At 38.2% G+C, this 14,561-nt stretch overlaps 1 protein-coding gene across 3 annotated transcripts in view; it reads right to left on the reverse strand.

Moving 5' to 3' along the window:
- The window catches only part of EXOC2 (exocyst complex component 2), a 216,493-nt gene that overhangs the window by 65,617 nt on the left and 136,315 nt on the right, over positions 1-14,561 (reverse strand). For all 3 annotated transcript variants that reach the window (XM_039462698.2, XM_074398378.1, XM_074398379.1), the window contains exons 18-22: positions 12,924-13,004; positions 11,852-11,911; positions 11,158-11,219; positions 10,103-10,169; positions 4,856-4,972 (exon numbers count right to left, since the gene is read on the reverse strand). In XM_039462698.2, the coding sequence (XP_039318632.2) occupies positions 4,856-4,972; positions 10,103-10,169; positions 11,158-11,219; positions 11,852-11,911; positions 12,924-13,004 (387 nt within the window). The remainder of the gene's footprint in view (positions 1-4,855; positions 4,973-10,102; positions 10,170-11,157; positions 11,220-11,851; positions 11,912-12,923; positions 13,005-14,561) is intronic.

Genomic DNA, 14,561 nt, shown 5'->3' on the forward strand with positions numbered 1-14,561 from the left:
TGCTCAGAGAACAGAAATATTCAGGGTATGGTAACACAATTATTTATGTGGGTTAAATTGTATTGGCTTAGGTTCAAGGTTTTTGGCTTAGGAATGCCATACCCTACCCAACTGGAGAACCAGCTGATTTACTCCTTAGTTCCTGCACTTCCCAGCTTTCCAAAGACATGAAGTGCCTTTCTTCTGCTCTTTGAAACAGCATCTGCAATGCGCAATCTTATGTTCTTTCTTGCTTGTGAAACCTTTTCTCAGGTACTTTCTCTATTTGGGCCGTAACACTTTATAAATTACAAGGTCCATGAGTGCTTCTGATGGTGCACCTCTCTAAGTATGTATGTTTATTCTTTCCCTGCCTGTTTCTACAAGAAACTCAAGGCAGCCAAATAGGGTCAAAAATTAGGCCCAGTGTTTCAAAGGCGGAAACACATCTGATCAATTTATAATTTCTGTCTGTAAGATCTTAAACTCCAAAACAGATTAATTTACAACTTATTTATTATATAAAATAGTCTCTAAACAAAATTTAGCTGATTTTGTTTATATGTATCAAGCAACAAGGAAAATGAAACATATACAGAGATGATATAAGTAGTGAAGACACGAAGCTGTACTCATTCACATCTATGGATTCAAATGGTTTCCAATTGAAATTTAATTATATTCAATTAAGCTAAAATAATCAAATAAGTAAAATATAGTGTATGCAGTTAAAGCAATGCAAAACTCCTTAAAATCAGCTGCTCCATATAAAGGAATTTCCCCGGACACACAAGAAAAAGGTGCTCTCTCTCCACACCCCTCACATTGGAGTTTCTGAAACAGACTTAGAAGCTTCAAATAAAACTTCAATTAAAAATTTAATGCCAGAATTGTTTAATGTCTACAGGCCTCGTCAGGTGAAAATCTGCACGTATACAAATTCTGAGTTAGATGCTTATTTTTTAAAGACTGGGACAGATTTTAAAAATATTTTATATATGTAAAAACACTCTCTGGAATTATGTAATTACACCTACCTCAATAAAATTATTTGCTGAAGTTTATTAACCATACATCTCTGGTTTTCCCTTCTCAAAGGTTCAAAGAATTGAGTTTGTGGCAAATTTGGTTTGTACACTTAAATTGCCAACTTATTTGCAACATATTTCTTAACTTTCTAAGAGCCTTCAAAATTAGCTCTTCTAGAATATAAACAGTGAATAAACAGAAGAAAAAGTGCTAACCTCCTAAATAGAAAAAAGCATGCAAAATAAAATACAATGAAGCCCTATTTTAACCTATTGAATTAAACATTGGAATTAAAAAGATGACAGAAATGTGATGAGATCAGCTTCCAAAAAGCAATCTGGCAATATTTACCAAGTGTCTTTGGAGCTGTGAATCTACTCCCCTGGAACCTATTGCGAGTTAAGTAATTAGAGATGTGATCAAAGATTATCTTCACTTCTCAGTAACAACAACAAAAAAATTAAAAATAAACCTAAGGATACTAATATGGGAGACTTTAAAAATACTATGTATTTTTAACATTAACAAAGGTTATAAAGCCATAAAACACATTTTACAAAAACATTAAATAAAAAGGGAAAAGAACTCACAATAGAATATTCAGTTGAAAAAATACATCAGATTAATTCAGAAAAATGTATTTTTTTCTCAAATTTCTTTTCACCATTTCATGTTTTTATAACCAACAGATATGCATATATAGGATATATAAATTCATGGTTACTATAAATATTAAAATAGTAGTGTCTTCCTTTGGTTGGTGCATTATAGATGATTTTAATTTTTATTCTTGTTTTCAACTTTCCAATATTTTTTCTTTTTAAAAATAATGGTTGGGTCTCACTTTTATAAGCTGAAAAAAAATGTATGACTAGAACAAGGCATCTCTAGGACTTGAGAAAAAGCTAAATGGTACGGGCAATACAAATGAAAATGCACACACATGGCAGGACGCTCCCTGTTGGCACACACTGTCTGGATTCCAACAGTACCAAGTCCACTAAAGCTTTATAATGGGGCTTATTTTTAAGACGGAATCTTTTAGAGCAAGATGATTTGGATGCCCTAATCTTAAGACGTACCATTCAATGTGGTTTCATAAAGGCCAAAACAACGTACACTAGTCAACCAGTTTCATGTCCTATTTTCATTTCTTTGGTATAAAGTTGACCCTTGAACAACACAGGTTTGAACTACATGGGTCCACTTATACACACACACATTTTATTCTGCCTCGGCCAACCCGACACTGCAAGACCAATCCCTTCTCTTGCTCTTCCTCAGCCTACTCCACATGAAGCAGATGAAGACCTTTATAATGATTATTTACTTCTACTTTATGAATAGTTAATACATTTTCTCTTCCTAATCACTGTCTTAATAACATTCTTTTTTCTCCAGCTTACAATATTACAAGAATACAGTATGCAACAGATACACAAAATACATGTTGATGTACTGTTTACGTTATTCACAAAGCTTCCAGCTAACAGTAGGCTACTAGTAGTTAAGTCTTGAGGTAATCAACAGTTATACTTAGATTTTCAACTGCACAGGGGGTTGGCACCCCAACCTCTGAGTTATTTCAGGGTGAACTGTATCATCATGAGACCCGTTTTATTCTTGAAGATGTGTGCTGCTACACCAGAAAGGATTCTGGATTTAGAATCAGAAAATAATTTTGAGTCCTGTCTTGCTGTGCTACTTACAGGTCAAGTCTTGACCTCTCTGAGTATCTTCCCCTGTGAAGATTATGGAGCTGATAATACTATCCCTGATTTCTTCCCAGGATTATCTGCACCAAATACAATTGTATGTATAAAATCAGTCTAGCTTCAAATGTCATTGATCATTAAATTTTAATAACCCTCTAAAAACATTTATTTCTCTCCTGTTCCTATATGAACACTAATTTATCTCTACATTCCAAGGTGATAAACAGGTGAAGGGAATGATGCTTCTCCTGACAGAAGTACCAAAAAGAAAGCAGAAGGAAATATACTTGGAAGAAACACTTGGCCAACCCCTGGCTTAAACCAGAAGAGTCTGAGAGGAGGTCCACGCCTAGTGATGTGAGGATGCCCAGTGACATGAGATCCCCCTAGTAGACCCTCATCTTCAAGTGCAGAAACAGAGAGAGAATGGATAAGTCATCCACGGTGATCTGTGCCCTGTGATTTTTCTGGGATTGATGCCTCTAGACTTATTTGTCATTTGGAGGGAAACTATGATAAACAGTGGCAGTCAGCAGGCCTTTCCCTTTGCTACCAGGAATATATTTTACTTGGTTGGAATCATGAAATTAATAAATTCACAAACAGATTCACAAATTAATAAAATCAATGCAAACTTTATCATCTAAATCTAGTTTACTGTATTTATTTTAAATACAACTGAATTTCAAAATAATCAAGATGGTCGATTAAAAATAATCCAAATTCTGAGTGGAAAAGAGCCTACCATTTATACTGCTACATCTCTAGATTCTTTGTATTATCTCGGTCTCAAAATGATCTGGACAAAGACTAGGAAGCATATGAAAAAAATCTTTTTAAATATTAATTTAATTCCACTTCTTAATGATATAAAGTGAAGCAACAGATAGTTCCTACTTAGTACTGCAAAAAACCTAGAGAAAACCAAATTTGTTGCTTCTTTACATGCAATTTCTAATAATTTCCTATATTTTAAAATGGTAAAATTTCTCCAATAAATATATTCATGTCATTATATAAAAACAAAGTGGCTATCTTCTACAAATAGCCACTTTTTACTGCAAGATAGCACCTTGCAATTGTTAACACAAAAGTTTCTGGAAATAAACTAGACGTTTGACCCCAAAGGCTTAAGTGACAACATTTCTCATCAGAATGATTAATCTTTACGAAAAGGCAGGAAAACAAGACAGGGCCGCCCACTTTGACATTTTCATTCTTTGAAAAAAAAATCCCAATGTAGTTCATGAACTGGAGCCACCATTTATAAAAAGTATGTAATCCAGAATGCATGTTGATTGTAAGATTAACCAGATCATTATCGTTCTTACTCTTTGCACTGAGAAAAATGTACTGACATTAAAAAGTGGTACTAACACAGTTTTACTGAGAAATCTGATAAACCTTTGCCCAGGAACCAACCAACCTTAATAACAAGGTTACTTCATTTTTTCCTTTTCTGCTTAGTTGAAAAAAATATAAACAACAAAGTATAACATTAAAAAGAAAACTCACTCCATTAATTTCTACAAGACTCCCTTTGTCTAACCTTTCCGCATGCAGTGATTGGAGAGTGGGGAGGATGTATTTTTCACGTAGGATGCAGAGCATCCTACAGCTGTCTAAGCCGGGTTGTGTGTGCATGTGCGCATGCGCACAGCAGCAAAGCAAAAGCATCCTTGAGGTCATACAGAAAGGGAGAGAGGAAGGAGAGGTATGAATAGCAGGAAGAGGTTTTTCTGCAGGCTCAGGGAGTTTGCTTCTGGCTGTAACTAAAGCATTCACCTAAAAGGAGTCAAATATGAGATAATTCTGAAATAGCTGGGTTTGCTGCCTTTCTCTCCTTATTTTCTTCCCTCACTTTTGAACAGCTCAGATGTGGAGTAAACCAGCTCTAACCTTGAGGAAGCTTTGCTCCAGAGAAAAGAGAAGAGTATTAACAATTCGAAGTGAACCAAGGGAAGGAAGGGAATCATCCAAAGATGGAGCAGGGTGAAGGTGGGGAAGGAATGTGGGTGTGAAGGTGGCATGCAGAAGGAATGGGCTCTGACAGCAGAAGAACACAGGCTAGGAAACGGCTTGGAAACTGAGCTGACAAAACCGACTTGTGCATTTTACATGAACTAACTTACCTGTGTTATTTTTTCTATTCCCTGGAAGTTGTGCTTTTCAAAATGTTCTGCGATATTTAGGAAGGTGTGACGTTCTAGATAGCAGCAATTACTTAGGACTATCAAAAGGCGCTGTTCCTAAAAGCAAAACAAATTTTTAGAAAATCACATTTATAGTGACAGAATAACTGATTAACACTTGTCAGGTTTAATCACAGTCTCTGCTCTTTAACATCAATACTCAATGCTTTGCTTTTCTTTACTGCTTCTTTCCCAATATTATAACATAAACACAATAAAATCCTACAATTCTACTATTTGCTTACAATTACATAATACACCAAAGAATCAAATATTTCCTTTAAAACTTAGCAGCTTGTATGAAAAAACAGATTGGTAAAATCCCATTAATTAGGATCAGGTGGGAACTGGGATCAGTGTTTCTTATGAAAAGGATTCTACTTTATTGTTTACTTAATACTTTGTGTACAAGAAAAGGCTACAGGAATAAATATTTTTAACAACTAATTACATTTAAAATGTAGAAATTATTGTAAAAAAGTTTGTAAATTTTGTATAACCTGAAAGAGAATTACATAGCCATATGTATGATGGGCTCCTTCAAATATCTTAGGCCATTAGGAATTGTGTTTGCAGAAGAAAACAAGGAATCACCTCCCTCTAATGGGGAGTGAGGGTCACTGAGAGAGGACTCCACCTTAGGAATCAGTCAGTGCAGACACAAGGAAGAGTACAAGCCAGTCACTTCTACATTCTCCAGGGTTCTATCCACCTAAAGTATTTTCTTGCAAAAATTACCACACACAAATGCTGATAAACACAGTATCCTTTTACAGTTCAGAAGAACTACTTGGTAAATAAAATTCCAGGAATGGCCCTATGTTGCTGGTGCGGTTCACCGAGGCACCTGACCTGTGCTCCCGAGGGTGGGTGGGCCTTTCTCTGGAACAACTTTGACTAATCTAGGGCCTTGATTTAGATCCTTCAACTAAACCTACAGCAGAAACCACTTTCCATCACATACTTTGCATGCTATCTCTGTGTATAATCAGAATAACTTAACAGTAATTTGATATAGTAAATGTGGAAAGAGGTTCCTATTTTTTGAGATAACGTGGAAAAATGGTAACTATAGTTCTTGAATTTACTTGCCAATCATCTTTTACATTTCCCAATAATTTCATTTAGCTCAATAGTTTCCAAAAACCTTCTAGGTCCCTTTATTCTAAATGTTCCTGTCTTTATTTCTGGCAGAGTGTAGCCTATTTACTACCTGTTTTTGGTCATCAACAAATATAAGTAAAAGGCTGAGGAATTATTAAAAGACGTTCAAACAAGTGAATGGCCTTGAATTACTCTATGGATGGGAAATGGAGCATAAGACAAAGTAAACAGGGTTGTATTATGTATAACACTCCTCCACGTTTTGTGAATAAATGTCAAGAAGGAAAACAGTGAATAGCCACTGGAAACTCGCCCAGGTGAGGTGGGGACGAGGAGGCAGCATTCCCCTCCGGTCCCAAGGCCTGGAGTTACCATTACACAGTCCCCATAAGGACAAGGAGTAAGTAAACATGACATTTCATCAGCTACTCCCAACATGCTGTTTGCCTCAAAAACCTCAGCTGGTTGTTCAGTTTTGAAGATCAGTCCTTAATCACTTTTTCCTTCCAGAGTCAAGCCTCCTTATCTAGCGACCTGAGCCTGCCACACCTTCTCTGCCCTGTTAATTCTCGGTTTTCCCATTGTAATCTACGTGGCTCTTAAAAAACAGAAAAGCTATTTGGGTGATATAAAATCTTACTCCTATAAGTACATTTGTTGCTCAAATCTAATCATTAAGATACAATAAAAGTGGAAAGAAAAACTGAACAACACAGATTCTCAACCGTGGATGACTAATCAAAAGCTTATTAACAACTAAGATGGAGAGGTACATTTGAAAACAACTCCACCTATCAAATGCAGCATGTGCAGGTGACAGAAGACGGTCTTCTGCTATATCAGTGATTCCTCATAGCATCTCTGTGATGCAGGCGTCACCATCAGTTTTGTTCAGGAGAACACAGGGCCTGCGCCTGCTCAGTGATATGCCCAAGGTTACACAGGATGCCAACCAGTGTCTTCTGACTCTGAATCTAGGTGTCTTTCTTATCATAGCTGCTTCCCTTCTGGATAACAGAACAAGACCCTAAGAAGATCTCACCAAATCTCATGAGATAGCTTCCAATGGAGAATACAGAGGAACTGAATTTGGTCACAGAAGAACACTGGAGAGTAGCAGAAGAGAGGCCCTGCAACATGCAGAGGCACAGGTGAGGTGCCTGGGGGGGACAGGTGAGAATAGGCTCAGTGTGACTCAGCAGACAGCTGCAGCCTCATGGGTCACAGGGCATCCAGGGCTGACTCTCTACCCACTGGAAGAGGCACAGGAGCAGGGACACGCCACACCAGCAGGAAGAGCCTGAGGATTCAGGGTGCCAGAGAGGGGAAGACTCTTGCTGTCTCCATTCGGGAGGCCCTCTCCTGCAGCCCTGTCGCACCAGGACTCCCCCAGCCCTCTGCATTTCCATCCTCCTCAAGCCCTTCAGCCCCTGAGGCTGCAAAGCTTTCCTTTGTTTAAATGAGATTTTCTATCCCTCTCAGGAATGCTGTTCTATCTGGATTTCCTTCTATACCTCTGATTAACCCTTTTCAGGGCACACTGAGGCTCTCTGCAACTGGTGAACCCATAAATAATGGCACCCTCAGTCTTATTTTTATATATTTGGCCCTTCTGTCATCCAACAAGTGCAGGGTTCCCCAGCTCCCCTCGATTTCTTTCCATGCCCTGTCAGGGGAGCACAGACTGGGCCAGTTGCCCATTTTTCCCTGAAGGCTTGCACCCAAGTGGGGGCCCTGACCTGATGAAGCTCTTTAGGCTGTAGCTTGGAAACACTGAGATATCAATCATGTTGCTAAATAGCAGAAATCAGACCCGCCCTGAACCAAATGCTTTAAACCCTCCTATAAACTCCATGCCCAGGCCCCTTCATTGCCGACATACCTAAGCAGGTCATCCTCCCCTGCTGTTCCTGGAGAGGACTCAGTGCAGTCCCCTCTGTGTGTTGTTCCCTAACACTTTGCACTGTTCACCCTGAATTTCATGCTTGTTTCTTTGGAACGCCAACTGACCCCATCTCGGGATGGTTTGGGACAGTCCCTGGCAGGAACTCCACTGCCACCACTCTTGGGGAGATCCTGCCTACAAGTCTGGCTGAACAGAAGAAGGAGCGTTTTTCTTACTCCCAGGCCTTATATTGCTTAAGTACTGCTGATTCACAGATCTGTATCTAGATTTCTCTCCTGGAATCCAAACAAGGACATTCAATCACCCACTTGGTATCTACTTGTATGTCACCCATTCAACAAAGCTGGTCCCATCTGATTTTTTTTTCTTTTTTTTGAGAGGGAGTCTTGCTCTGTTGCCAGGCTGGAGTGCAATGGTGTGACCTCCACTTATTGCAACCTCTGCCCCCTGGGTTCAAGTGGTTCTCCTGCCTCAGCCTCCTGAGTAGGAGCCTCCTGAGTAGGAGCCTCCTGAGTAGGAGCCTCCTGAGTAGAAGCCTCCTGAGTAGGAGCCTCCTGAGTAGGAGCCTCCTGAGTAGGAGTCTCCTGAGTAGGAGCCTCCTGAGTAGGAGTCTCCCGAGTAGGAACCTGTAATCAGCCTTGACTACAGGCGAGCACCACCATGCCTGGCTAATTTTTTGTATTTTTAGTAAAGATGGGGTTTCACATATTGGCCAGGCTGGTCTTGAATTCCTGACCTCATGATCTACCCGCCTTGGTTTCCCAAAGTGCTGGGATTACAGGTGTGAGCCACTGTACCCGCCCCCTAAGCTGAATTTTTAATCTTTCTCTTGAACCTGTATTTTCCCTGATTTCTCTATCTCAGTGAAAGTTATCATTCTCCACCTAGTCATCCAAAAAATGGAATCCAGAATAAATTTTGAGATTACTTTGACCAAACTATATTTTTTCTAATACACCAAACCCCTTATTTAGATATTCATACTTATAATGACCAGGGAAATGACATATGGTAGAAAATTTGGGTCAGTTTTTCCTTGAGACAGCCAGCCAGGCATGTGCACGTGCATACGCACACACACACAAACCCCCACACCCACACTCACACATGCATATACCCATACACCCTTCAAACTCATGACAATTAATATTTATAATTATTTATTTATAATACTTATAATTATTTATAAAAATTATTTATAATAACCAGTGAGGTTTATTTATAATTATTATTTTTTGAGATGGAGTCTCACTCTGTCACCCAGGCTTGAGTACAGTGGTGCCATCTTGGCTCACTGCAACCTCCACCTCTTGGGCTGAAGTGATTCTCCTGCCTTACCCTCCCAAATAGCTGGGATTACAGGCACCTGAAACCACACTCAGCTAATTTTTGTATTTTTAGTAGAGATGGGGTTTCACCATATTGGCCAGGCTGGTCTCAAACTCCTAACCTCAAGTGATCCACCTGCCTTGGCCTCCCAAAGTGCTGGGATTACAGGCGTGAATCACTGCCCCCAGCCAGAAAGGCTATTTCGTTTATGATAGCCGGAGTTTGAATTTCAATAGATGAATTTATACATGTCATAATACAAGTTTGTGAATCTCCTCAATCTCCTTAAATACACGTACTATTTTTAAAAGTATGTGTGTATACATATATACGTATATATGCAGTATATGTATGTATACATCTGTGTGTGTGTGTGTGTGTGTGTGTGTGTGTGTATTTCAGGCTGTGTTCAAATAAAATGCTATTAGGCAACTTATAGAAATAAAACAGAGAAAAGTAGAACTTCTCCCATTAAAGGAGCAAGAGCTGTGGGGGGGAATGGCTGCCCTTGTCCTCTGCCTTCTCCCCAACACATCACGGCAACTCTGAAGCACAAGGGAACTACAAGGGCACCTATTTAACATTCAGAAACCACAAAGATGCAGATAGTATATGAAAGAACTGAAATCATGAAATAACTGAAATCACAACTCCAGCTAAAAATGTTAAGTATGAAATTCAGACACATTATACTTTCCAGAAAATTTCATATAATATAGCTCCAAAGCACAGCACAGTGTCCTATACCACATGCTACAACAATGATGCAGGAACAAAGTAATTCGATTTGTGAAATCGCTGTTACATGGTTTTAAAATGGTTTACTTTCTAGTTATTGTCTGACTTACAGAGGTCAAGCTGAAGTCTTCATGGATACTTCCGAACAAATCAGGGGAAGAAACATCAACAGAGAGACTGAACACAGAAGCAAGTACAGTTAGAAATAAAGCACTCAAATTAAAAAATGCAATGAACTATATGCAAATTTAAAATGCAATGAATTGTACGCAAAATGTTTGGTGAAAGTCACATAACTTTAAGTGTTTTAGACTTAACAGTTAACAGCTCAAAGAAGGTATTATGGATACATGTAATTTAATCCACAATATTAAGGATATGTCTAACAACATAGATTCCTGGTGAAATAATGAGCTAAAAATATAAAATCAAATCAAAGTAAACCTAAAAGAATTAAAACCTTATTGGGTCCCTGGGGAGGTGATAAGTTTTATGTACTGAAAGGCAAAAGCCAAAATCAGTAAACAGACAAACACGGATAAATTTCCAAATTGTCAACTGAAGATATAAGAGGCATTTATTTCAGTATTACTGTATCAGAGCATAACTCTTAGGTACACAGAAGTTACACATGCCAAGTATAATTCAGAAAGAACAGATTTCTTAAAAAAAAAAAAAAAAAAACAGCACTTTACAATGGTGTCCTATAGAATAGCATTATAAAATAACTACCACATGGCTTTGTAAACATCAAGAGTTAATATGTGTCCACTGGAGCTCCAATAACTAAGCTTGACCCAGACATAATTCTACCAATATGCTTAGTCTCTAACGAGTGCCTTCCCCTACCGCCAGAAACGTAAAAATAATCAACTAGGAGTTATGCATTTACATTTAATACTTTATTATTTATAAAACCTGTTCTTTGGATAATTAATAAGCTAATTATGTCTTCAATTTGCTCGGTATGTCTCTAATAAGGCAAACATGAGTTAAAAGCTAAATATGGAAATAATATAGGTCAAATATAAAAAACAACTATTAGTTTAATATGAAAAATCTTTCTTAACTAGAAGTCTTAGGATACAAGATCAAGTATAAAACTTGAGTTTGTATTTTTAATTCTCCTAAATGCATTAATGAGATTAATTTGATTTTTACTTACTGTGTAGTATCTATGTCTGCATCAGGTTTGGTGCTTAACTGTTCCAGACAGTATATAAAAACCTAAGTGAAAAAGTAAGTTTCAGAATTCTCAGAGGAATGAACTCCTAGATAACTTTACATAAAGTAGAATTATATATACCATAAGTGGTGTGGCGTTGTGTGCATATATGAATATGTGTATATATTATATATGCTACATTAATGACAGAAATATATATCCCATCCATATCTATCACGTAATAGAAAATTAGAAGTGACTAAGTTTTGATCAATTATTAACTTTGTAAAGATATTTTAGGAAAAAAACTTTTTCTCATTCACTCATCCACATTCTCAACTTTATGTGCCTGCAAAGCACTGGTCCCAATAAAAATACTTTACATCGATATAATGTGAACAACTCATTATCATTTCATTTACACTGTGCTCTAACAGAATATATATAAAGTACCAAGAAAACACAAAAGAGGGGAGCATAACATAAATGAAACATTTGGGTATTGCTAAAAAAAAGTCCGAATTAATCTTACATTAAACTTTGTTACCTTACTTACGCTAAACTATTACATACACAAACATGATGAAAAAAATACATATTTAGTGTATGCCATTGGCAGATTATAAATAGGAGAGGGGTTGACTAATACTTAGTATCATTTGAGGCTTTGGGCATTACTGCTTTCAGTTTTTACCTGCATGATATTGATGCTTAGTTGGCAAACCTCCTCCTGTGTTTTAGGTTGTTGAAAGACCTGTAAGGAAGAATTCTGATTAAAATTTTTGTACTTTGCTAAGAAAACAAGGCTTTTTGTGTATGAAGTCAGACATAAACAGTTAAGCCTGGCAAAAATGGTGAAACTCTGTCTCTACTAAAAATATAAAAAACTAGCTGGGCGTGGAGGCACACACCTGTAATACCAGATACTTGGGAGGCTGAGGCGGAGAACTGCTTAAACCCAGAAGGTGGAGGTTGCAGTGAGCCAAGATCACACCACTGCACGCCAGCCTGGGCGACAGAATGAGACTCCGTTTCAAAAAAAAAACAGAACTAAACAAAACAACATTTAAAACGTGGAACACTGCGGCCGGGCGCGGTGGCTCACCCCTGTAATCCCAACACTTTGGGAGGCCGAGGCGGGTGGATCACGAGGTCAAGAGATCGAGACCATTCTGGTCAACATGGTGAAACCCCGTCTCTACTAAAAATTAGCTGGGCATGGTGGCGCGTGCCTGTAATCCCAGCTACTCAGGAGGCTGAGGCAGGAGAATTGCCTGAACCCAGGAGGCGGAGGTTGCAGTGAGCCGAGATCGCGCCATTGCACTCCAGCCTGGGTAACAACAGCGAAACTCCATCTCAAAAAAAAAAAAACAAAACAAAACGTGGAACACTGCTTCTGGAGTAGGTGTCCTTACTCTAAAAAGGAACATGAGAGAAGACTTGGCCCAATGGTGGTTTTCCTCATTGTGGTGACTTGAGCTTGAGAAGACAATGCCATGCTGGGCTGATGGTCAAGATCCAGCCTCATCATTCACTGTCCAAAAAGTGCTATCACTATAACTGCTCTACCTACAACACCCACACTCACATTTTAACTTTCATCAACCTGTCTTGGAATCAGAAATCAGCATACCTACATAAACTAAATGGAACAAGCAAGCAAAGAGAGAGAAAAAACCTTGCAATGCAGAGTCAAAAATGTACAACTATGATTCCCATGGACTCCCTGGGAAACTGTGGAGTCAAAGCAGAACTGGAATACTTACGCTGGCCTCTCCTGGTTTGCATTCCAGAACACCCTTCAGTGACTGTAGAGAACGCACGATGCACTGTTCAAACTGACATGGCTGAAAGGAAAACAGTGTATCATAAAATTCAGAAGCAAACTCTGGCTACTAAGACAGTGTATCATAAAATTCAAAAGCAAACTCTGGCTACTAAGACATATTTCACAGAAATGAATATGGCCCCAAACTCCAAATTTTCCAGATTAATAGAAAGGAACAGAAACACAATCTGCAAAGTAATCTCCTAGTCACTGTGTTTTAGGTTTGGCATATGTTTTGTACTTCATATTTTAGAATGAATCAATCTTGAGACTCTAAAGTATATCTAATTCAACTAAAAGTCAAATAGAACTAAAAATTTTCTTCCAAATTCTACTCTTCTAAGAGGCTGATACACAGCGAGGAACAGATATAATGAGTTTACATTTTGAATGCTATTTCTGAGGTACATTCTGGAATGAGCTCAGTCTCCTGGATCTTCCACATCTCTTGAACTGTTAAGCAAAATTTAATGTTAATAATAATGATCTAGAGATGTACAGGATCTTTAGATCAGAGAGATTGTAAATATTCATTTTCTATCTACATCAAGTCAGAAAATGAAACTTGAAAATACATCCAACCAATGACATTTCAAGATAAGCTAGAACGAATCTTAACATCTTAGCTCCCTAAGCATGTTTAAGTTTTGACTTTGTGCCAGGACCTACTCTAGGTAAAAAAGATAAAGGAATAAGTAAGATAGCCTTCTCATTATGTGTATATTTCAGGCAGGAGACATTATCAGAAGTCACAGTGGACAAAATGGTTAAAAAAAGGTACAGAAATAAATTGATATAATAAGCCTCAAGAATAAAAGAAGTATAACTCAGAACAACAATCATGATGAGGGATCTGCTCTAAATAGGACAGTCACAGAAGGCCCCCAAGACGGCGAGAACATTGATGTTGAGAAGGGAAGGGCAAGGGGGACCAGCCCTCTGAAGGAACAGGGAAGGAGAGGAGCAAATTCTCAGAAGACAGTGTACACGGGTCACAGAGTGGGCAAGAACCCACTGGGAAAGCGGATCATAGGAAAAGCAGCACATCGCAACCACCAAATGTGAGCACAGGTCTTGAGAGATGGGGCAGGGGGCAGGACTTCATCATGGCAGTGAGCCACGGAAGGCTCAAGGGTCAGCTAACCAGTTCTATGTAAACACTGGGAGTGAGAACCCCTCTTCAACACATGCATCAATTTTTACAAGAGTTTGGGAAGAAAACTGAGGAGAATAAAGGAAGTGACAACTAAATACATCATTTAAAAAGAAAGGTTTATTTTCTTACAGAAAGGAACCCAGACTTAATGAAAGCTAAAACAGTGCCTCGCCTTTAGTGTCATACTATTATGGCACTTTGAAACCACCAGAGGGCATTATAAAAAAACAATTAAAAGTGAAAGTACAAAAACAATAATAAAGTAAGAAATACAGGATGAAATACCAACTGCACAGAAAGCATTTAAAGAGGCAAAACATTTGTTAGGTTACTGACTTTACTTATCTAACCTACCCACCTCAGAAGGTATGTAAATTTAAGATGTTACGATGACAACTATTACTGTAATATTGACAATCA

This window comes from Saimiri boliviensis, chromosome 4, assembly GCF_048565385.1.
Source record: "Saimiri boliviensis isolate mSaiBol1 chromosome 4, mSaiBol1.pri, whole genome shotgun sequence".
NCBI classification, from domain to species: domain Eukaryota; kingdom Metazoa; phylum Chordata; class Mammalia; order Primates; family Cebidae; genus Saimiri; species Saimiri boliviensis.